Here is a 24745-nt window from a genome sequence, read left to right as displayed (position 1 = left end):
CCATGGACAGCGATTAGTAAGTGGTCTAAACTTCGTGAGCGGCTGACGCATAAGATTTTCTGAGGTCCAGAGAAACTGCGTTAAGCCAGTGTTTGAGCCAGCAGTAGGCTACAACCTTGCTACTGAAAGTTACAGCATTGACCAGCAACATGGTTACCTCCATGGGGATATACTGCTGTTTTACCCATACACAATACCAGATTCAAAACTAAATACTGTATGTATAAATATCCCTTTCTCAAACTGGCTCTCTATTACATAAATACAGTAGACAAACACTTTCTAGGTTCAAACTCTTTGAACATGGCCAACTCTTCCTCACTTCCTCTCACTTGTCCCTTATTGATAAGTAGAGGATGGAGGCAGAGAGAGACACAATGGCAGCCTGTCACATCACATCCTCATGAACATCTGGAGCAGAACAGAGAACAACCCAGTTTACACTGTCCACCACAGCCTGAGACATATGAGCACTGGTCTGAGAGAGAGAGAGAGAGAGAGTCAAGGGAAGGAGAGAGAGAGAGAGACCTTGGGGGTCAAAGGGAGGAGAGATCACAGTGGCAGAAATGGGCTCAGAGAAAAATAAAGAAGATATTTTTGCTTCCGAACTATCCCACTAACGGAAAACGGTCATGTTTGGCTGAACAACCCTCAAAGGTGATCAGTCACCGCTGTTTTGAAGAGAAAAATAAATCATCTCATCTCATCAACTGCTGCAGGTTAGAGCTTTGGGATTTTCTTTTAGTGTCTGTTGAGCTGTATTGGTCCTCCTTAGGGGCAAATGTTCTACGTATAAAACTGTTCTTCTTAGTACAATAAAAAATGCTCTACCACATTATGTAACCATTATAAATCAGATAATGCTGTTTTTTTATTGCAGGGACAGGGAGGGTGACTTGCTTCATTATGAACTGTGCTGCTATTTTGATACTAACCGCAAGTTGTTTCAGTTGGACGTCTGCTATTTATCTCCCAAAAAGACAAGGTATGTTTTTATCATTTTCCGAGTATAAAAGTTATTTTAGCTTATGACAGGAGAGTATGGAGAATTGTATCCATCTATTGAATCTGTTCAATTTAGTTCATGAAGGCCACTAGCTATAGGTCAGTGACATTGCTTAATGATGACCATAGAATAATTCTAACCCATGAGACTTTGATTGTTGAATAATGGAGGAATAATCTTACAAGGACGCTGTTTTAATTCCCTCAGAAACAAAGAAACTGAAGTATCTGCTTGAGCCTCCTGTTTATGCCGAAGTAACCAGCCCTCGGGGAGGAAATGCCACTTTGCCATGTGTACTGCGATTCAAACCAAGCCATTACAAGGTGAAATGGACAAAACTGGAACCACTTCGTCGTGGAAGCGAGAACATTGTCGTGATCACAAACGGTTCAGCCCACAAACCCTATGGCCTGCTTGGGCCACGGGCCTCGCTTCGTAAGGCTCATGCCATGGATGCCTCACTACAACTCAGCAACTTGGAACTAGAAGATGATGGTAGATATCGCTGTGAGCTGATCAATGGTATTGAGGATGAGAGCGTCATCATTACATTGAGGATAGAAGGTAAATTATGATGATTCATGTAACCTTTCTAAACATTTCAAATGTTGTAAAGAAACCTTATTGCTTACTATTCAGACGAAAATGTATTTGAAAAAAAAAGGCAAAGCAGACAAAGTTTTTGATATGTTGTGACTTAAAATCAACATAAAAAGAGACAACTTCTAATTACTTTTAGGGGTGATATTTCCATATCAGAGCAAAAATGGCCGTTACAAATTCACCTACAAGGAAGCTAAGGAGGCCTGTGCTGAACAGGATGGCACATTGGCCACATTCAAGCAGCTATACAGAGGTATTTAATATTCAATCAGCAAAACATTGACAGTTTACTCTGTACCTTTACTGATGCCATAGAGATTTATGTAAAGCTAACTTTCACAAAGTAAACAGTAACACATTCTCATTGTGTAGCCTGGACAGAGGGTCTGGATTGGTGCAACGCGGGATGGCTCATCGATGGGACAGTCCGCTACCCCATCCTGCACCCACGAGCAGAATGTGGGGGGGAGCTGCTACCTGGCATTCGCAGTTATGGCCCCCGGGACAGGATCCGGGACCACTTTGATGCCTTCTGTTTCACCTCTAGAACCACAGGTCAACTGAATGGGTTTTGGTGCTTTGTGAAGCTGTCAAATAGCAATGTCAGTATAGTCTTCATGTGCCAAATTAGTTCCATCATTTTTCATTTGGGATGCTGCTTACTGAAAATGAATAAAAGGAGTTCAATTGGATTTGGGCGATGTGGTACATTTAAAAATAGTCTGGAACCAACATATAATCAAACATTAATAAGGATGCAATTATATTATAGTATTGGCAAAAGACTGTGTTCAGAACAGTCTTATGTTATCCTGACTGTAAACTTTCCATAGCAACAGGGTGACCTTTGGCGATATATAGGAGTGGGCTCGTTAATGGTCCTGAGTGGATGAGGATAGACAATAAAGGCTGATGTTCAGACCCACTTGTAAACAAGTCCATCTGTGAGAAACTAGTTGCCCTTTAGTGACATTACAACATCCACTAATAATCTGAAAATAAAAACCTCAGTGGAAATGTTGAATTATAAAGATAGTGGGTGGTTTTATCATATAGCATGGTTCCACAATAAGTTTACATTTTGGTATTGTTGGACATAAGACTGTACATTTTAATTTAGGAAATATGTTTGAAAGTATTCCCACCCATAATAGAGAGATATACAGGTACAGTTGAAGTTGGAGGTTTACATACACTTAGGTTGGAGTCATTAAAACTAATTTTTCAACCACTCCACCAATTTATTGTTAACAAACTATAGTTTTGGCAAGTCGGTTAGGACGTCTACTGTGTGCATGACACAAGTAATTTTTCTATAAATTCTTTACAGACAGATTATTTCACTTATAATTCACTGTCTCACAATTCCAATAGGTCAGAAGTTTACATACACTAAGTTGACTGTGCCTTTAAACAGCTTGGAACAGTCTGGAAAATGAGCTCATGGCTTTAGAAGCTTCTGATAGGCTAATTGACATCATTTGAGTCAATTGGAAGTGTATCTGTGGATGTATTTCAAGGCCTACCTTCAAACTCAGTGCGTCTTTGCTTGACATCATGGGAAAATCAAAAGAAATCAGCCAAGACATCAGAAAAGAAATTGTAGACCTCCACAAGTCTGGTTCATGATTGGGAATTTTTACAAGGATTAAATGTCAAGAATTGTGAAAAACGGAGTTTAAATGTATTTGGCTAAGGTGTATGTAAACTTCTGACTTTAACTGTATGTTATCGTATACAAATATAAGCAAGGTTTGAAATGATTATGTTTCAGTCAAATGTCATATCTGCTTGGGGTTCTTGCAGTCAATTTGCAGTCTACAAACTATTTGTAATTATTATAATTATGAAAAAATCTGTGGCTGAATCTAGTTGATGATCGCTGCCATATAGGGATGGATACAGCACCATACTTAACTTAAATAACAGTAATGATATTGTTGTGAGTGCATGTCAACACTTCAGATCCAGAATGACTGAGACAACAAATTACTTCTTATGCTTTTGCACAGGGGATAATCAACTAGATTCAGCAAAGGGATGATTTTTATTCTTGAGCAGATGGTCAGGGGGCAGGGACATATTTACAAATAATTTGTAGATTGCAAAAAATGACAGCAAGAAGCCCAAACAGATATAACGTTTGACTAAAACAATCTTTTTAACCCTTGCTTACATTTGTATATGATCACATATATACTTTGGAACAGATTTCCAAAATTGAAATCACTTGGAGCTGATATGCTGGTGTTTTTACAGTCTTTTATGTCCAACAATAAAAAATACTCAAAATTTGGGGGGCCAAATAAAATCACCCGCAGGCCAAATTCGGACCACAGGCCATCAGTTGGGGAACACTGCTTTAGCAGGTTAAAGAACTTGCATTCTCCTTCCTCTCTTCCAGGCTTTGTGTTCTTCGTTGGAGAGCCACTCACATTTGGGGAGGCAATGCAGGCATGTAAGGGTGAGGAAGCAGAGTTAGCTCTGGTTGGACAGCTCTATTCGGCCTGGCGTTTCCTGAGCTATGACCGCTGTGATGGAGGTTGGTTGAAGGACGGCAGTGTGCGTTTCCCTATCACCACCCCTAGAGCGCGCTGTGGCGGTATTCCCGAGGCTGGGGTGCGCACCGTTGGGTACCCCAACAAGACCCTGCGTCTCTATGGTGCCTACTGCTACAGGTAGCTTTCATGAGACCCATTGCGTGTGGAGCCTACTTCCACTGACTTCATAGATCCAAGACGCAGAACCATTGTGAAGATTACCAGTGACCCCTACAGGTTTCAGTACGCAGGGCTTGCAGATACAGGTAGTCAAAAGGCTAGGAACTGGTTCCACAACAATGGCAAAAAGATACAAGTAGCACTGCGCTTTTCTGCAATACTACAATATGTTATTACAGGAAACCTCAAATACTTAATGCCTTTTTCCATGGGACACATCAACAAAAGCCTGCCACTTTTATGAGCTTTCCTGCTACAGGTAACAACTGCTGTACATGTTTTCCTGCATTTGTGTAACATTCGTTTTGTGAACTTTGTTATCCAAGAAGCATTATTCTAGTGTAACAGGATAGTTATTACACAATGACAATTTCATAAAATTCTGCTGTTAGCTTCTTAGCTGATGTAAGAGTGTGTAAATAGCAGAATGGGAGAAAGTATACGCACTGAGCATAACTGTAATACAATAAAATATCTTGACAGTGTATTTGATATGTGTCATGAAAATATAATTCAAATGCAACCATATTCACATGGATAAATACATTGTAATCAATTCATTTTATTAGATATGTATTTTCTACTCTCCAAAAATGATATTTTTCTTATTTTCATTTAATCCATCTCCTTTTTAATTAGTTTAACAATTACATTTTTTCTTTCATAACAAGTTCAATATGCAATTGTGCAGTCACAAATGGGATTTACAATTAGCATTATTTGATTACTGTTAAACACTACCAACGTACAGTATTACTTCCACTGGAACTAAGACAATGACATCATTGATGCATGAAAACGGAAATACCATTGTGGACATTTTCACATGTTCTTCCTAGTATCTTAGTGATTACGTTTTTACGAGAGTATAAAAAAAAAAACTTTGGATTCTGGCTATTTTCAAACCAAGTACATTAAAAGTGGATATTGGCTTCTAATTTTGGGTCCAAAGTTCGTAAGACACCTGAAAAACAAAGCACCAGATAAGAGGACATGTTGAGAAAATGCTTTGTGTTGTGGGAATTGAGAAGATATGGATTGATAAGGAGATTTTCTTATACAAAAGCATACGAAAGTGGACATCTTAATTCTGTCTTGGTGGCAGAGAGTGGGGAAAGTGGCTTCGGTTAATGTCAGACCAGCTGAGGTTGAGATTTAGGTTGCACTTTACTAAAACTCTCCATCAAAATCTTACTGTATACCATCATAAACATGTCATAATATATGTTAATCGCAGTCAAATACAATAATCCAACAGTGTCGTAGCACAGGTGAATATCAAAGAATTTCACTAGTCAACAATCACATATCATTATACAACAAACAAGCCCAATGATGGATGGGACATCTTCGTTAAAGCTCATTCCAATGACAAACTGTACTGTGCAAATTTGATCCATTTCCTCTAATCGTGGCCATATGTTGGGATGTACTCTTATTGTAAGTGTGATCGATCGGCACTAGGTCCGAGTAACATCAAGTCTGTGGATGTTTTAAATGGGTTTATTCTGGAAAGAGCTGGTGACAGGAATGTGATGACTCGTTCTCAGGGAGAACATTTATTTCTCCACCTTGTTGGAGGGACAAGGTTGGACAGTCTTTGAGTGGAACATAGGATTCCAGGGCAGAGGGAAGGGGCATATTGAGTTTGATGAGCTTATTAGTTCCACTTGATGTCCCAGAACTCTGAAGTGGCTTTCTCCGTGGCTGTGTCCACCACCTCCACCCCCTCATTCTGATAGGGTGGTGTTGTGACCTTCTGCTCTACCTCTGCTAAGTTGGTCAGGGCTGGAAAAACATAGCAGGTACATCATGTCATTATCACAGTGAGCATAAAATAACTTAAGCGGGTCATACAATGATAACATTAGAGACCTATCACACACATCATACATTTATTTTGTTTCATGTCAATCAATAGAATGAATGTCTGTCCTCACCAGGGTGACAGTTGATCAAAGCCTCCTCCCATTGGCCGTTGGATAGGCACTTAATGACGGGGTTCTGTGTCTGGAGGAATCCTTCTTCACAGTAGTAGCGCACCTTGGAGTTGGTCTCGTAGCGCAGATGCGACTTACCAAACACCTTGGCGTTGGCAATGACGGGGGGCTGGCCACAGAAAGCTGAACAGAGATAATGCTGTTAGGGGTGCAAATACATTAAAACCATACTGAGAGATTGAGGACTTCTATGCTACACTACAGTCGTGGTTTTGGTTGTGTACTCACAGGTGCCCTTCTTGCAGGTGTAGGAGAGGTGGTAGTTACAGGGCACATCGCTCCAGCGCCCCCCGTCATGCCATACCATCACCACACAGTCCTCTCCAGACAGGAAGTAACTGTCCGGCTGGCCCCGGTACCAGTTCTCATACAACTGGCAGAGAAAGATGGGAAGGATGATGAAGAAGTAGAGGAGTTGTAATACTGTTAGTTCACATACTGTATACAGTAGCTGTGAAGTAGCATGAGAAGCAGATCACATACCAGGAGGAGGTTATTTTTGCACCAGGTCTAACAAAACATGAGGATGTTCTGTATACCAATGGGATACAATCCCAGAGGCACGTTCATGCAATTAACATTATGTTTATGGAGAACCTAGACATATTTGATGGGAACACAGACTATGTGAGACTCACCAGAGGATTCCCGTCAGACCAGCGGAAGTCTCCCTCTATGGTCCTGTCATTCAGTCCCGTCCACTGGTACTCTCTGTACTTATCTAAAGGGAAAGAGAGAGCTCACTGTAAGTTTGGGCCTGCAAACACTCGCTCACTAGCAAGTAGGGGCCGCTGTAAGACTACAGGCAATGGGAAACAACTAAGGAATGCTGGATAATCATCTGCTACATATTTCCAGACACAATATCAACACTGGCATCAAAGCCAGGGTAAAATGAGTGAATGGCAGGTAAGACATGAAAGAAGACAATGTTGCGTCTTCCCTGGACCATTCAACCTTTAAACAAATAAATTCATTTGTTTACAAAATATTCCTCACAGATGGTACTGGGGTTACAGAGGGGTCATTACACATTCAGTTTATGCATTTTAGGACTAAGTTCTGTTCACACTGAATGAAGCTCTGATAAATAGTTAAATTAACAAATTTTCCCATTCAAGTGATTGAATAACACCTTTTTAACAATCCAGGGAATGAGGGTTACACAGGTCAAGTTATGCAGAGCACTCGGCGCTGTCTGTTACAAGATCAAAGGACATGTTTTCAGGCCTGCTGTACCATTAATGTAGTCCTGCTCCTCAGGGGTCATGACCGAGATCAGGTGACCGCCACACAAACGACAGTGCTGCTCTGCCACCTCCCAGCCCTGACGCTTGGTGAAATGTTGGTAACAGAAGCCCATGAACTTTTCCCAACCCGGCTCACACACCTCCAGGTCTAACCAACATGAAGAAGAAGAGGTTAGATGCACACAGAGGAGACAAAAATATACATAATTAATATTATATTATAATAACACATAACATTATAATGTTAATTATTTCAACATTATCTTTGAGAAAACAAAACATGAAATCTGTTACTGTACCTGTCTGGCACATGTTTCCTCCATAGGTGGGCAAGCAAAGGCACTTGGTTGAAGACCCACTGTTGACACATGTTCCCCCGTTGGAACAAGGATTCTCTAGGCAGGCATCTGAGACAAAGGTAGGAGAGGACAAGCATTGGCACCAATGTAAATGCAGTAACAACATATCTAAAATATTTTTGGTGTGTGTGTGTGTGTGTGTGTGTGTGTGTGTTCCATTTTTGAATCCACCCTATATAGTGTCAATGTAAAGGACAGATACGACGGGATCACTTTATTGTTGTTTTACATGGGAATTTATTTAAGTGCCACTGGAGGGAGCAATTATACCAACAGTACTCATCACCAGACTGACTGACTATAGGCCTACAGTGGCCTGAGTGTTCAGCTTATAGAAAATATAATTTTACCTATTCAAGCCCCTGTACTGAGGAAATTTCATACATAGGTGATCTTTTCACATGCATATATGAAGTGGAGTCTTTTACATTTTATTTTTAGATCATCACTGTATATGTCTATTAAAGGAAAATAACTACTTGAAAATAACTTCCTGAGTCTCATTTTGCCATTGAATTGCTCAGTATGATTGTGTGAGCTTGTTGATACAAATTAAAATATATTTACATATACAGCCCTGCTTGGCAGATAGGATTGTCTAGACTCTAGAGCCCCTTCAAAGTAAGAGGATACATATGCAAATAAAAGATGACTGGTCATTGGTCAGAATAATCAGATCGGATTGTGATGTCATGCTGTGGGCCAAAAGCTCCCTCCCACCTGAACAGGCTGAAATTCCAGGTATTTTTTTTTTCTTAAAAAAAAAGCTCTTGTACTAAAAGGGAACGATCATAATTTTTACAATTTCAGAGTGTTATTTCGACCTCATAGTGTGGAAATATCATTACAAAAAACAGGAAATCCTTTTTTGACTGCACTGCCCCTTTATTTATTGTTGTTTTGCCTCTGTACTCCAGCGCTTTGAAATGATACAATGACTATGAGCTTAAAGTGCAGACTTTCAGCTTTTATGTAAGGGTATTTTCATACCTATCGGGTGAATTTACAGCACTTTTTGTAGATAGTCCTACCATTTTAGGCAACCAAAAGTATTTGGACAAATTCACTTATGTGTATTCAAGTAGTTGAAAGATTAGTATTTGGTCCAAAATTCCTAGAACACAATGACTAAATACAGTACATCAAGCTTGTGACTACAAACCTGTTGGATGCATTTGTTTTGGTTGTGTTTCAGATTATTTTGTGCCCAATATAAATTAATGGTGAATAATGTAATGTGTCATTTTGGAGTCACTTGTATTGGAAATAAGAATAGAATATGTTTCAAAACACTTTTGGAGGGGTATGTTATCTATGCCTCTGTAACTTTCTCAGTCGTCATCATTCACGGTTAGCCGTAATCATGGTAGCATCCACATTAATGTAGAAGCGTTTAGAATTTCATAGTCATTGTATCATTTCAAATCCAAAGTCCTGGAGTAGAGCCAAAAGAAAAACAAAAATTGTCACTGTACGAATACCTTTGGAGGTCACTGCATATTATGTTCCCAATCTTTTGCTGCTATGAACAGAGACAGCTCCCCCTGCTGTGTGTTTACCTCCAACAGAAACAACGATAATCCCCTTCTTTTGCTGAGTCAGTTGTTTACTCTGACTGCCATGTGAATGCATTTTTAAAAACGTTCTAATGACTAAGCAGAGTGGGGGAGGCATGAGACCATAAAATAAATACAAGAGTCAAGTGAGTAATTTAAGGTGAGGTATATGGTAGAAAGTATGCAATTATGATTTGCATTAACACACGCATTCAAATAATTGTCATGGTTTGAGTTGCATTGAACGTTACCTGAAATGTTCCCAAATCTTGGAGTAGTAGGAGTGGTAATCAGTTTCTCCTCATCAACGTCCTCTGGATATAGGGGTGCTGCCGTCGTAGTCTGGTCATCGTAGTCCTCTGTGGTGGGCGTCGGGCTGGGGGTCTCCTCAGGCTCCTCAGTGGGTGGAGTGATGGAGTCAGGATCCTCCGTGACTGAGGTATCCCCACTGTACTCCAGATCTACATCGGCCCGGGACTCCTGGGGTACGGTGGGTGAGGGCACGGGGGTCTGGGACAAGTCAGGGAGCAGCGTGATCTCCATGTCAGTAGAGGGCGCATCTGTGCTCGACTCAGGCTCGCTTTCATCTGTGCCATTGACAGTTGTGCCATTGATGGGAGTGACAGTTTCATTGATGTATGGGACTTCTGGTTCAAGGATCCCTGAGCTTTCTCCAGATTCAGCAGATGCAGAATGCACCTCGCCTGATCCTGATCCTGAGCTGGACTCTACTCCCTCTTGGCCACTCACCTCCTGACCACTCTCCTTGTGTCCACTCGCCTCCTGACCACTCTCCTCATCTCCACTCGCGTCCTGACCACTCTCCTTGTCTCCACTCGCCTCCTGACCACTCTCCTCATCTCCACTCGCCTCCTGACCACTCTTCTCATCTCCACTCGCCTCCTGCCCACTCTCCTCGTCTCCACTCGCCTCCTGACCACTCTCCTCGTCTCCACTCGCCTCCTGGCCACTCTGCTCGTCTCCACTCGCCTCCTGACCACTCTCCTCGTCTCCACTCGCCTCCTGACCACTCTCCTCGTCTCCACTCGCCTCCTGACCACTCTCCTCGTCTCCACTCGCCTCCTGGCCACTCTCCTCGTTTCCACTCGCCTCCTGACCACTCTCCTCATCTCCACTCGCCTCCTGACCACTCGCCTCCTGGCCACTCTCCTCGTCTCCACTCGCCTCCTGACCACTCTCCTTGTCTCCACTTGCCTCTTGACCACTCTCCTCGTCTCCACTCGCCTCCTGGCCACCCTCCTCGTCTCCACTCACCTCCTGACCACTCTTCTCATCTCCACTCACCTCCTGACCACTCTTCTCGTCTCCACTCACCTCCTGACCACTCTTCTCGTCTCCACTCACCTCCTGACCACTCTCCTCTTCTCCACTCACCTCCTGACCATTCTGCTCATCTCCACTCCCCTCCTCACCAGAAGCTGTCTCTGGAGTAGTAGTTTCGACTACTTCTGAGATTTCACCCAACCCCTCTTGCTCCACCTTCTCCAGCCCTTCCTCCAGGGGATCAAACCCAGATGGAACGCTGGATTCTGGGATGAAGGTTCTGAAGTCACCTGGGGAGCTGGCCTCTGCTTCCACGGATCGCTGGGTCGGGGGGGAATAGGTTATAGGTTTGGGGGATTTCAAGAGGGTAACGTCAAGCATTCCCTCGTGGACCCCAGAGGCTTCATTAGAGCCAGTGTCATAAGTAACTGTGAGGACTTCGTCAGTTGGAACTGAACCCAGGTCAGTGGAGCCCATGGAAACTTCTGATAATGCGTCCACTGTGCCTCCTGCCTTCTGCTCCACATGGTCATCTAGGGTAGAGGAGTCAGGTGACGTGACACCAGACTGCTCCTGAGTGGGGTCAAAAGCTGCCAGGAAACAGATCACAAACATTATTCAAGCCTACGGTTAGTGTAACCCTGTCCCCACTTGAGTGTTCAGCTCTTAATAAAAAAAATGTATCACACATTACATATGCACAGATGTTTTCATGTAATTTAATAAAGATATACGGGGCGGTTAGAGCATTGGACTAGTAACCGAAAGGTTGCAAAATCGATTCCCCGAACTGACAAGGTAAAAATCTGTAGTTAACCCACTGTCCCTAGGCCGTCACTGAAAATACGAATTTGTTCTTAACTGACTTGCCTAGTTAAATCAACGTAAATATAAAATAAATACTGTGCAAGCTTCGAGTAATCTATTGGGTTAACCACCAACGTTTCGGCATCACTGTGCCTTCTTCAAGGTAATGTCATGAATGCTTGAACCAGGTTATGTAGACATTCACGTTAAAGCATTCATGACATTACCCTGAAGAAGGCACAGTGATGCTGAAATGTTGGTGGTTTATCAAATAAATTACTGGGAGCTTGTATATAGAGTGTGCGACTCTATTTTTATATAATTTTGAATTTTGAATAGCCTACAATTTTATAGCTTTTTATAGAATAACACCCTGCATCCGACTGCTGGCTTGGCTCTGAAGCTAAGCAGGGTTGGTCCTGGTCGGTCTCTGGATGGGAGACCAGATGCTGCTGGAAGTGGTGTTGGAGGGCTAGTAGAAAGCACACTTTCCTCTGGTCTAAAAAAATATCCCAATGCCCCAGGGCAGTGATTGGGGACATTGCCCTGTGTAGGGTGCTGTCTTTCGGATGGGACATTAAACGGTTGTCTTGACTCTCTGTGGTCACTAAAGATCCCATGGCACTTATCGTAAGAGTAGGGGTGTTAACCCCAGTGGTTAAATTCCCAATCTGGCCCTCATACCATCATGGCCACCATATCATCCCCAGCTTCCAATTGGCTCATTCATCCCCCTCCTCTCCCGTGTAACTATACCCCAGGTCATTGCTGTAAATGAGAATGTGTTCTCAGTCAACTTATCTGGTAAAATAAAGGTTAGATAAATTAATAAATACAATTTACACGCCATTAGTCAGCACCTCTACCACCTTTTTTAGGGGTGCGCCACCTCATGCTTTTTATGTCATTCAATACCATTAAATACACATCTGAATATTTACTACACTAAATCTTCAGTACATTACATAAATAAAAGTGTTTAAAAAATGCCCCTAATGCACAGAAAGGCTTCTCTATGGACTCACCATATTCAGAGGTAGGGATCAGTTCATTGGGGTCCATCTCCACTGGGCTTAGGGGAGCCAGGTCTCCTGACTCAGCAGTAGCAGAGCCACTGTTCTCCGCTGTCTGGATTACTAATGAGTCCAGTGATGTGGTATGCTCCTCAGGGAGAAGGACACTGGCACTGTGGTCCACAGAGTTGGTACGGCGGTATTCAGGTGTGTTCTCCCAGTATGGAGGCTGAGTGGTGGACTGGTCAGGGAAGAGCTCCGTTTCCTCGTGAGGTGAAGTGGAAGATACAGATGTCTCCTCAACACCCCCAGCGATGGCTCCCTCAGGCCTGATTGACCCTCCTGAGAGGTCGTAAGAGGTGCTTGGGTAGACCGAGTCTGTGTCTGTGACATGCTCCTGGATGACATGCTCATCTCCAGAATGGTCCTCCTCAGGTGTGGGCAGCCCACTTTCCAGTTCCTCCTCTGGAGAGCTGTCATGACTAGTAGTGGCTTCAACTCCTGATACATTGTAGCCTGCGGTCTCAGAGGTAAAAGTGTAGTGTTCGGTCTCCTGGGTGATCCCTGTTTGCAGATGGCTTTCCTCTGAAATACCATACTGAGACACACCACTCTCAGGGGTTGTGCCAGGCATGGGCTGTGGATCACTGGACCCGTCCACCTCCTCATACCCTGTGGTGGGCACGGGGGCCTCCAGAGCAGTCCCTGGTACACCCTCTATAGAGAGTTCTCCTGATTCCACGTTTGACTCTGACAAGGGCTGGTAGGGATCGGGGCTACTCATGTTGTCTTCATGAGCAGTTGTAAGATCACCTGACTCATGATTTGTCTCGGGAGAAAGTGGATACAGTGTTGGGTTTGCATTCAGCTCATCAAAGGGTGTGACTGTGTAGTTTGAGTCTAAGTTTGTCTCCTCAGGGGCAGGCTGATATGATTCTGGGTTGCTGACCTCTTTCACCGGCTGCCAGGTGTCCTCTGTGGGCTCCAGTTCTTGGGGGAAGGATGTGGGGGTGAATGGGTCTTGGGGTTCAACCGGAAAGGGTAGCTCCTCGTGATAGACAACAGTAGGGCCCTGGCCATCGACAGCCCCCTGCTCCTCTCCAGGCTGGTCTGTGTACTGTTCCTCAGTAACAGCCCCCTGCTCCTCTCCGTGTTCTCCAGGAACAAACCCCTGTTCTTCTCCGTGCTCCCCAGGGACAGCCACCTGCACTGGGTACTGCTCTCTAGGGACAGCCACCTGCTCTGGGTACTGTTCTCCAGGGACAGCCCTCTGCTCTGGGTACTGTTCTCTAGGGACAGCCCTCTGCTCTGGGTACTGTTCTCCAGGGACAGCCCTCTGCTCTGGGTACTGTTCTCCAGGGACAGCCCTCTGCTCTGGGTACTGTTCTCCAGGGACAGCCCCCTGCTCTGGGTACTGTTCTCCAGGGACAGCCCCCTGCTCTGGGTACTGTTCTCCAGGGACAGCCCTCTGCTCTGGGTACTGTTCTCCAGGGACAGCCCCCTGCTCTGGGTACTGTTCTCCAGGGACAGCCCTCTGCTCTGGGTACTGTTCTCCAGGGACAGCCCTCTGCTCTGGGTACTGTTCTCCAGGGACAGCCCCTTGCTCCTCTATATGCTCTGATGCGTACTGCTCCTCTGGAACAGGGACGGCAGTCAGGGAGCCCTGAGCTTCTTCGCTCACCACCTGCTCCGTCACCTGACCCAGGCTGAATTCCTCCAGAGGCTCAGGCAGCGTCACAATGTCCTGGCCGATGTCCTCTGGCTCTGTTGCCAGGTAATCATGGGGAGATTCTGTGTGAGTGTTGCTGTTGCCTGTCAGATGCAAGGGCAATGAATAAAAGTTAGGCCAGAGGATGACTTAGAATACAGTAGGAACTGAGTTTGGATGCCACTACTGAAGCCCAGTATCATATCAATACCTATGCTTTCAAAAGCTCTTACCTCGGAAGCAGTAAGTGTCGTGGCGAGTGTGTGCCTCTGGAAAGCCTGTCTGGTTCAAATGGCGATAGACAGTCCTGACTCCAGGCTCCCCTCCACCACAACGCTCCCTGGGAGTGACAATGGGGTAGCGTACACTCCCATCAGCCAACCACCCCGGGCTGCAGGCGTTCAGTCCATCATTCCAGGCTGCATACAGCTGACCTGTGGTAGCCAGCTCCGCTCCCTGAGCCAGACAATAGGCCTTAGCTTCCCATAGGGTGAAACTTCGGGGGGCAGATCCATGGAACACTTCCCCTGTATATATGGAGGGAGAAATCAGATTGTGATCATCTGCACTTGATCAAATTGATGAAATACTCCAATAAATAACAGATTTTCTTACCCTCTATATTCTCCACATAACAGTATACATCGTACAGCTCATCAGGTTCCAGCAGCCCATAGTTCCTCACTCCAGGATGCCCATCCATGTCTCCAAAACATCCCTCTCGTGGCATCTGGATGGGATATCTGTGGAGAAGAGTGTTGATACTACATAGTGTTAAACAACTGTTATAACAGGAGGAAAGTATATTGAAGTGGATGAAAGCATCTCTCTATCTGTGTCCGCTTGATATGAGAGAACATTTACAGTGGTCTTTTATCTGCCGGGCCCCTACCTCACTGAGTGGTCTGAGAGCCAGCCCGCATCACACTGCTCATAGCCACTGTGGTAGGCTGCCAAGAGCTGCTCTGGGGTGGCGATGTGAGCCCCGATCTCCTCACAGGCATACCGGGCCTGCGCAAAGGTAAAGGCATAGCGACTGGAAGCATCCCGGTAGTGGAACACCACCCCTGTTGAAGGTCCACAGTCTTGGCGTTATTTCAGATTCAGTATTTTGTGTGAACTACAGCTACATTCACAAGGGTAGCCTATATCTGTTTTATTAGGTTACAAACTGCTCTGGTCAGGCAATCCATAATCTATTACTTGCTGGGTGCATAGGGTGGGACAACCAATTAATCTCAGCAGAATTTGTATGACATTATAAAGGTACAGAAATGTACAATAAATGTACAGAACATAAAGAACACATTCCTAATATCGTGTTGCACCAGAACAGCCTAATTTCATCGGGCCATGGACTCTACAAGGTGTCGAAAGCGTTGCACAGGGGTTCTGGCCCACGTACACACAGGAAACTGTTGAGCGTGAAAAACCCAGCAGCATTGCCGTTCTTGAGACAAACCGGTGCACCTGGCACCTACTACCATACACCGTTCAAAGACACTTAAGTCTTTTGTCTTGCCCATTCACCCTCTGAATGGCACACATAAACAATCCATGTCTCAATTGTATCAAGGCTTAAAGTCCTCTAACTTTAATTGAAGTTGATTTAACAAGTGAATTCATTATTCAAATCACAAGCCACAAGCCTTGACACACGCACTCCTGAGTTGTTACTGTCATAGGTCAGGAACTCTGGCTTATCCCCTACATCTATGACATCAACCCCTGGCCTCACCTTTGACCTTGACCTGAGCCACATCGTTAGCATCCTCCAGGCCCTGCTGCACCTCACAGCGGTAGAAGCCAGAGTCGTTGTACTGCAGGCCCTTCAGCCTCAGGGTGAGGTCGGCTGGGGAGGAGGCGTAATGGAGCAGGGAGGCTCTGTCCTTGTAGGCCTCGCTGACCTTCACCCTGTCCCCTCGGGCCACCAGGATCTCAGTCTCGTGTCCCTGGGACAGCACGCTCCACTTGACCCTGGGTAGGGAGAGTACGGCATGGCGGCCATTTGTATTGGGGGGCGGGTGGGACAGAGACACCAGGCAAGGTAGGGTAAGAGAGCCCCCCAAGACGGCAGATAAGGGAGGGGTCGTAGGGATGGTCACCTGTAGGAGTCTGGAGTCATCTGGAGAGTGCAGAATGAAGGGGTTAAATTGCTGACTTTATACAGTCAAAAAGTTCACAGTTTAAAAACAATTGGGGGGCGTCTCAGGTTGCAGTTAATGTTATTTGTTAAAGTCTGGAACCCATTCAAAAGTCTTGCCAGTTGTCACTTGAAGTCATGGTGTTGTTGACACAAATACCGGATGAGACACGTCCTCTACACACCTGGGCACATCAGTTAACCTTGATTTATGCTTCTAAAGTCACACCTTCTAAAATTGTTTCCAGAGTGTGTGTGTCAGCAAAAACTATGAATGATCGGGGAGTGATTAAAAAGTGCCCCTATACCCTTAGAAGTCAAAGGTCATAGATAATTAAATGGATGTCAGTATAGCCGGAGCTGACAGGGTAGTCACGCACCTGAGGCTTGGCTGGGGGTAGAGGAGGACGGTAGGACGAGCGGACAGATGGCACACAGCAGCAAAGACAGGAGCATCTCCAATCTGCAATAGAGAGAAAAAGAGAGGTGGAGGGGGAGAGAGAGACAAAGAGAGAAAGACATTATCATTATAGTGACAGCTTAATAGACAAATGGAGAAGTGCTGTAGAGAAAGTAAGAAGAGGCAGAGGTAGGGATGACTCCCTCAATAACTCTCAGAGGGTCATGCGGCCTCTTTGGATACCTAGAGACAAGATAAAAAAATATACAAATATTGATTCATGCTTACAGTCATTCATCAACCTCAGAGTATATTACTAGATAGTGGCAAGTGGCCAACTTTCACCAACCACCTCAGCCTCTACTACCGTAAAGTTAAAGCCGTGGCTAAGACATCAGCGCTGTCATTTAGCAGAGACCTTGAGAACGGATAGGAGGGTGTGTTAATCCATCACATGCAACGTCAGTCCTGACCAGGCTGAAGTCCTTTTGAAATAACAAATATTCATTCTTCATTTTGACAAATTGATTTGTATGACAAGTGTGAGGGATTGTTCTTTAGTTCTGCAGAATTTTGTTGAGCTTCCAGTAAGTTAATTGATGAGATTATGGATATGTGTTTGTGGGGAATTGTGTTTTTACATGTGTATATAAATCTATTTAAGTCAAGGAGTGTCATTAGTCAGATTGTGTGTGTGTGTGTGTGTGTGTGTGTGTGTGTGTGTGTGTGTGTGTGTGTGTGTGTGTGTGTGTGTGTGTGTGTCGATAAAGTAGCTGTGTACAGCATGTGCCTTTTAGCATCAGTCACAGTCAACTAGAGTGTGTTAGAGAGTAACTGTCTGTGTGGCCTTGGTGTTATCCAGTTGGCATGAGTCAGACTTTGGGAGCTCTCGAGTGTGAGCAGAATTCTGATGTCCCCCAAATTCCCCCAGGATGGCATGGCACAAAGCCCTTTCTTCAACTCCACTGCTTTATCATCATTATATCCCTTTTAGCAACCTAAATGTTAAACCCCAACCACCCCCACCCCATTAACATTACCCACGCACTAAAGACACACAGACACAGCTACACATTTTCCCCACTGACTCGATAGGACCGCCACATTACCCATTCTGAGCAGGCCGGTGTATTCAAATAAGCAGTGCGTTTCTTAGAGGGTGCAAAAATGTATACATGAATAGAGTCGTCGTCCCCCCACTGGATGTGTTGGTGAATGAACTGCGCAGTCATGCTGCAAACCCAGTGCACTGGTTGCTTTAGTGATCACTTTCTAACAGTTAGAGAATCTACACTGAGTGGACAAAACATTAAGAACACCTTCCTATTATTGATCAGACCCCTTTTGCCCTCAGAGCAGCCTCCATTTGCCAGGTCATGGACTCTACAAGGTGTCAAAAGCGTTCCAAGTTGGCTGGATGTCCTTTGGGTGGTGGACCATTCTTCATACACATGGGAAACTGTTGAGCGTGAATAACCCAGCAGCGTTGCCGTTTTTGATACAAACCGGTGAGCCTGGCACCTACTACCATACCCCGTTCAAAGGCACTTAAATCTTTTGTCTTGCCCTTTGTATGGCACATATACACAATCCGTGTCTTCATTTTCTCAAGGCCTAAAAATCCTTCTTTAATTAACTTGTCTCCTCCCCTTCATCTACACTGATTATCTACACATCAATATGGGATCATAGCTTTCACCTGGATTCACCTGGTCAGTCTATGTCATGGCCAGAACAGGCATTATTAATGTTTTGTACACTCAGTGTACAGTACATTGCCTTTATTCAAATGCAAGTCTAACTTCGGCAATATAGTCAATGTGAATTCTTTATTCAACCTAAACTATCTAGTACTGTAGGTGGCATTCATGTATCATCAGGCCAATTATCTTTATAATTATTATATCTGCAGATATATCCCTGTAATTCAAATGTCTTGATGTCCTAAAGTTTGACTTAGGAGGAAGTGATGATTCCGCTAAACGGAGAAGCAGGAGGAAATGTCTACTGACAGCCCACGGTAGATTAAGCCGACTAACTGTAAAAGTCACATCCAGACCCTTTAATCTTTTTTACAAGCTATTTTACAAGCAACCAGTGACGAGGTTAGAGGAAGAGAATCTCAACCTATACACTACACTGCCTGCCTGGATTGTTGCTTCACTTTTATATAGAATCCTGATATTGTGGGAAATCACATCAGGAACTGGAATTAGAAGAAGAAGAACTAAAGAACTAAATTAACTAGAAATCAAGGCAGAAATTAATGTTGGTTTTGTAGTAATCCGATTGTTGCTTAATGATCAATTACCCAAAGTTCCCATGTAAAACTTTATTTTCAAAGTTTGAAGTAAAGTGACCTATTGCATAACATAAACTGTAAATCCTTTAGTAAACATGGGGGTTGTTAGAGTGTGATCTCTGTGTAAGGATCTGGGTGTAGCTGGTACAGAGGAGTCAGGCGCAGGACAGCAGAGATGAGTAACACAAGGAACTTTACTCAAATATTAAATACATGAAGTAACACCAAGACCACAAACATCGGACCGAACTTAAAATAAAACAATCACGCACAAAAACCATGGGGAAACAGAGGGTTAAATAATGAACATGTAATTGGGGAATTGAAACCAGGTGTGTAAAACAAAGACAAAACAAATGGAAAATGAAAAGTGGATCGGCGATGGCTAGAAGGCCTGTGACGTCAACCGCCGAACGCCACCCGAACAACCGCCGAACGCCACCCGAACAAGAAGAGGGACCGACTTCGGCGGAAGTGGTGACACTGATAATACAGTGGAGATTAGTGGTGAAGATAGAAGTTGGTAAATTGCACATGAACAAAACTGTCTCGAACCTGTGAAGAAAATCATTTGGTAAATCATCCACATAACTGTCAGTTGAATTGAAATTGGGAAGCTGATGGATCTGTGGCAGTATCCATAACAGTAGATGGAGAGAATGTGGACAAGCAAATTAACTGTCACATTAGCAGCCTTCCCTCTCCTACTTGTCTCAGCTCCGGTTTCTAGGAAAATTAAGTATTTTTTGTCCGGTTCCTCAATTACCCTCCATTCAATCTTCCTCAATCCTATGACTGTTAATTAAGTATATAAGCAGACAGCATTGATATGTATTCCTTTCCCCCAACACCCAAAACATCACCACCCCCCAATATCCACACACACACACTAGCGCTGGGACAATAAACCCCAAAATGATCGACACAGACCGAACTAAACATTTATCGAGGGCATTTTACTGATATCGATAATAATGATAAGTTGCCTTTACTAGAGGAATGTGAAGTTTGAAATGAAACGGGACAATGGTAGCCACAAAATTCAAAGAGGTAGAAGTAGTTTTAAGTGTAATATAAAAAAGTAACTTGTAAACTTATCGTTCAACTTATCATTATCATGATAATTCAGTAAATTTATCATGATATGGATTTTTGTTCATATCGCCAAACTCTAACACACACACAGTAGTTTTCTTCCCTGCTGTGTTGGGCACATGGCCCTTAGCCATGACACATTTCCATACTCCAAGGAGAGAGCGGGAGAGGGCTTCCTCTGGGGAGAGAGAGAGGGGAAGACGCATCCCAGGCAACCTCAGAAGTGCTTAGATGTGCATCACAAGTGGCTGGAATAACCAATGACTTCACCTTGGTCTGACCAAGAAAGGTCATTTCAGGCTGAAGGACTGCAGTATACAGTGTTGGTGATGGGGATGATGGTGGTGGGAAGGGGGAAGTGTGTGGGTGTGTAAGTACCTCTGTAAGTGGACTTATACTTTCTTGGACTGATTCAATGAGGGTTAGTAACAAATTATTTCTCTTTTGGCTTAAGTAATGGTTTGATACATCACTCTCTATGGTCAAATAGAATGAGATATCGTATACACGAACACAGACACCTTGCCCACACAGCCTCTCTCCTCTGTAGCTTATCAGACACCAGCTGTCCTAGTCATTATTTTCGTATAGTTCCCGAATCTGAGTGACTCCCCCTCCTTTCATGGAAATGGCACAGACCACCACCGTTGCCAGTCTGCCACCCTCCATTACCCGGCCTCGTTCCACCCCACCACCACGCCCATCCTCCAATCCTGCCTCGCGTTATCTTGAATGATTCCATCTGCCCATCTCTAGGGGCAACTCATACCCCCTCACAGGCCCAGGCTGGTAGGAAGCAAAAAAAGGGTGGGGGGTGGGGGGGGGGGGTGAGAATGAGAAAGGAAGGGGCTATGAGAGAGAGAGATGGGGGGGGGGGAGGCAAAATTGTACAGAGTGCACTAAGAGAGGAAAGAGAGAGAGAGAGAGAAAGTCAACAGGAAGGAAGCTTTGGTGTGATTGAGCAGTGCCCCTCCGGCAGGGCAGGACACAACAGAAGGTCCAGCTGAGGAGTGACATTAGCCATATTGCTATTAGCTTTAGCTGTTAGCCACTCCAGCCAAAGGGACTGACTCATGGAGGTGGATGGGGGGGAGTGAGCCTTGGCCAATTTGTAGCCTGTGCCACGGGCTGATTAGGCAGAAATGTAGGGCTTCTGAGCGCTTAAAGGGCTTATGGGAGACTGTCAAGGCAAACTGTGGCAACACTCACAGCAGTACACCAAATCAGTCCACTCTCGTCAGTCAACAGCACGAAGATGGTGCAATGACCTATTTAGAAACCAGTGATCTCATATTTGCAATGGGCAGTCATATTTGCAAGGTTAGTCAAACTGAGAAGGATAACCCAGATACCATAGCATCAAAGTGTCTGTCTTGACAGTCAGGCTGCAAGGAGGATATAGCTACTTGATCGTACATAGGAACATGATTAAGATACCAGTAACGTCAGGCTGACAACTAGGGCATTATCCGGCCCTGTTAAAACTCAGCTAAGTGTCATCAAAGTGCACCTTTATTCTTATATGCCTCTACTTTCTTTATGGAAGAGATAATAATAATGGTCCTGTGAGGCTCAGTTGGTAGAGCATGGGGCTTGCTAAGCCAAGGTTTGTGGGTTCAATTCCCACAAGGGCCACACATACGAAAATACAGTATATGCTTGCATGACTGTAAGTCGCTTTGGATGAAAGTGTCTGCTAAACAGCATATATTATGATACAGACCTGCTTATCGTTTCTCCGGTGACTGGTTGGCTGAATATTTAAATATAAAAACTATAAAAGTTTCAAGCTGACAAACAGAAGTTAATTATTCTGTTTCTTGTACAGCAGAGTGGTCATGCACTCACCCTGCTCTCTCTCTCTCCCTCCACTCCATGCAGTAGAGTCCACTTGGCTAGGGCATGCGTGTCACTTCCTCTGCTCACCTCACACCCCTCTTCATATTTCAGGGAGCTCCTCATGGCTCCCCCTACCTGGGGCTTGAGTGATGAGCACATCCAGGGGCTGGGCTTGGGGGGCTCTCTCACACGTAAACGTTTACAGTTCCACTTTTCCATGTAAAAGTACAAGGCTTGTTGACATACATACTGTATCAGAAAGGTCCTGCTTGGAGCATAGTACTAAATAAACTAGGTCAACATACTGTATGGGTCGATGTTAGTTCTTTTAAAACGACAACATCAGCTTAGAAACAGAGGTGTTGATAAATCAACACTGAGATGTCATGAAATAGCCTATACATTGTAAGTGCCCCTTACTATGAAGAAAACTAGCCAAATAGGTATGCTGACCGTGAGAGGTGTAGAGCAACTAGATACCTGTTCCAACGTAACTATCACTTGACATTCCACAAAACATCTGTGTTAGCCCACTCAAATATCAACTGGCATCAAAAGGTCCAAGCCTTTGACAGGCAGTTGTTCCCGGGCTGGATGTCGATTAAGGCAGCCCCCTGCACCTCTCTGATTCAGAGGGGTTGGGTTAAATGCGGAAGACACATTTCAGTTGAATGCATTCAGTTGTGCAACTGACTAGGTTTCCACCTTTCCCTTTCCAGTTCAGAGATCTGTATGTCTTAATCAATATGTTTAAACAAAGCCACTGGTATTAATGTTAATACAGTAGTTGTTGGGGAAAATATGCTGTATTCACTGTCACAGAATGTCCATATGTAGTCAGTTTGGAGTACAGTACAACTTGTATATCTATAGGTACAAGTAGGCCTACAACAACAGTGTGCATTGCCCCATGCGATTTACTTAATAAAATCAGTTTGGAGTGAATCCTTACACAGCACTGTAGCAGGTACAATCTGTCTGGATCCTGCTTAACTGTGCTCAGCAAACAATGCACGAGGAAAATGTTATTTTACATTGAATACTTGAGATTGTGGGCTCGTGGTAAGTCAAAATAACTTTATATCAAAATAAACTTCCATAAAATTGTCATTTTGACCTACAGAATAGCATTAACAGTAGGCTAAAAGAGGTGATAGAAAATATTTAATTATATATTTCTGACGAAAAATATAGGCTATATTGTTTAAAACGTTTTTCGAAAATGTCTCTAAATAGCTATAATTATGTCACAGTGTATTGAGCATTTTAAGTTTGATTTACACAACGAAAAACATTTGTTGGCTAATTCATGAACCAAACGTGTTATTTTGCGACAGAAATGTATGCTTATATTTATCAAGGACATGCCAAAAATATATGATTTACAAATCCATCACCTACCTCATTTAAACGACCCTCTCAAAGTATCCTTTCTGTGGACCTTTGTATTTTGAAGCAGACTCGACAGGTGCAACTTCTAATAATTATTTTTTCCACCAAATTTGAATGAAATTAGACAATGGGTTGCCAGGCTCCCCAAGTTGAATTGAAAAAGCTAAAGAACGACTTGAGCTCCGTCCGCCAGCGAAGGAAGCAAAGTAAAGAGGGATTGGGATAGGGGGGCAGAGAATTATGCACACCAAAATCTTGAACAGCCCACTTTCTTCCTCCGACCAAGAACGCTTTCCCATTTGCGCGATGATTGGGGGGGGGGGGGGGGGGGGGGGTAAATAACGGAAATAACAAATCAATCGCCCACAAGCATGCAGGTTGAAGGAATCACTTTAGTCACTTTAGGAATCACTCTATCAGAAGTCAATAGCCTGAATTCAAAGTTGCGATCCCACACCATCTCGCAGAAGAGGGTACCACTGAGGATGCTGCAGTGGGACTACAATAGAGCCCTATAGGCTACCAGCAGCACCCATTCACATACTCCAGTTACCTATAATACAATTAAAAGAAAACAGCACTTCAATATGTTGGTTCTTCAATTTTTCTATTTTGAGCAATCGTTTAACTGTTTAAATTGACCAACCAAACTTGTAAACCACTTTAATAATTTGTTTCAAAGCTCCAAATTCAGTGAGAAGAGCACATATCATGGTGATTTGATTAGACCTATTCATTGCCTGTCATGAAGAATATGACCAGTTATGACCATCGCTGATCACTCATAAAAAGGAGAGGAAAACTTCATTAAAATACTCCTCCTATAAGCTCCCCTGAAATATTGCAAGGCTCTCAAGAAAATAGCAATTCATCCAAGACTGAGGGTTAACAGCTAATGGTGAACAATCTAAAATTATCCTCAGTATGTGCCCCTGCACAAAGGGATTAATTAAGGGTTATCAATCTGGGATAATCTTGATTAACATGTGGATGATAGCAGATATTTTTGCTCAACCTATCGACAACATGAAAGGCCAAACAAAGGTCAAGTGTCACAATCACATTGCTTTGAGTTCCATTTGGATGCTTATGCAATTTCAGTTCCCAATTTAACAAAATCTCTGTGGGATTCATCAAGACCTGTATTGGATTACTTGCACAACAATATGAGAATGTGGAGGAACTATTTGTCCTTTCACAGCCATCAGAGTTAACCCAGTTTCCTATAAAAGTCAAACACATGATACAGGTTGAAATGATGTGGGAAA

At 43.8% G+C, this 24745-nt stretch overlaps 2 protein-coding genes across 3 annotated transcripts; one reads left to right on the top strand and one right to left on the bottom strand.

Annotated features, from left to right (window-relative positions):
* The first annotated feature begins 382 nt into the window (after positions 1-382).
* On the top strand, positions 383-4816 carry LOC129838183 (hyaluronan and proteoglycan link protein 2-like). The gene is made up of 6 exons (XM_055904980.1): positions 383-719; positions 881-985; positions 1214-1570; positions 1746-1862; positions 1982-2164; positions 4014-4816. Exons 2-6 carry the CDS (start codon positions 907-909, stop codon positions 4289-4291), a joined length of 1014 nt encoding a protein of 337 aa, XP_055760955.1. The 5' UTR covers positions 383-719; positions 881-906; the 3' UTR covers positions 4292-4816.
* A 55-nt stretch (positions 4817-4871) lies between these two features.
* LOC129838182 (aggrecan core protein-like) lies at positions 4872-23731 on the bottom strand. Of its 2 annotated transcripts, none has more exons than XM_055904978.1 (14): positions 23487-23731; positions 16830-16912; positions 16045-16431; positions 15199-15373; positions 14922-15070; positions 14540-14833; positions 12611-14410; positions 9746-11368; positions 7879-7986; positions 7569-7727; positions 6968-7050; positions 6558-6702; positions 6270-6452; positions 4872-6117 (listed from the first exon to the last, which is right to left on the bottom strand). In XM_055904978.1, exons 1-14 carry the CDS (start codon positions 23489-23491, stop codon positions 5990-5992), a joined length of 5322 nt encoding a protein of 1773 aa, XP_055760953.1. In that variant the 5' UTR covers positions 23492-23731; the 3' UTR covers positions 4872-5989. The 2 variants fall into 2 exon arrangements, with proteins under 2 accessions (XP_055760953.1, XP_055760954.1); XM_055904979.1 differs by having other exon boundaries at positions 14922-15049; positions 23487-23730.
* Positions 23732-24745: the final 1014 nt, after the last annotated feature.

This window comes from Salvelinus fontinalis, chromosome 38, assembly GCF_029448725.1.
Source record: "Salvelinus fontinalis isolate EN_2023a chromosome 38, ASM2944872v1, whole genome shotgun sequence".
Classification (NCBI taxonomy): Eukaryota; Metazoa; Chordata; class Actinopteri; order Salmoniformes; family Salmonidae; genus Salvelinus; species Salvelinus fontinalis.
This window is presented reverse-complemented; position numbering and strand designations above follow the sequence as displayed.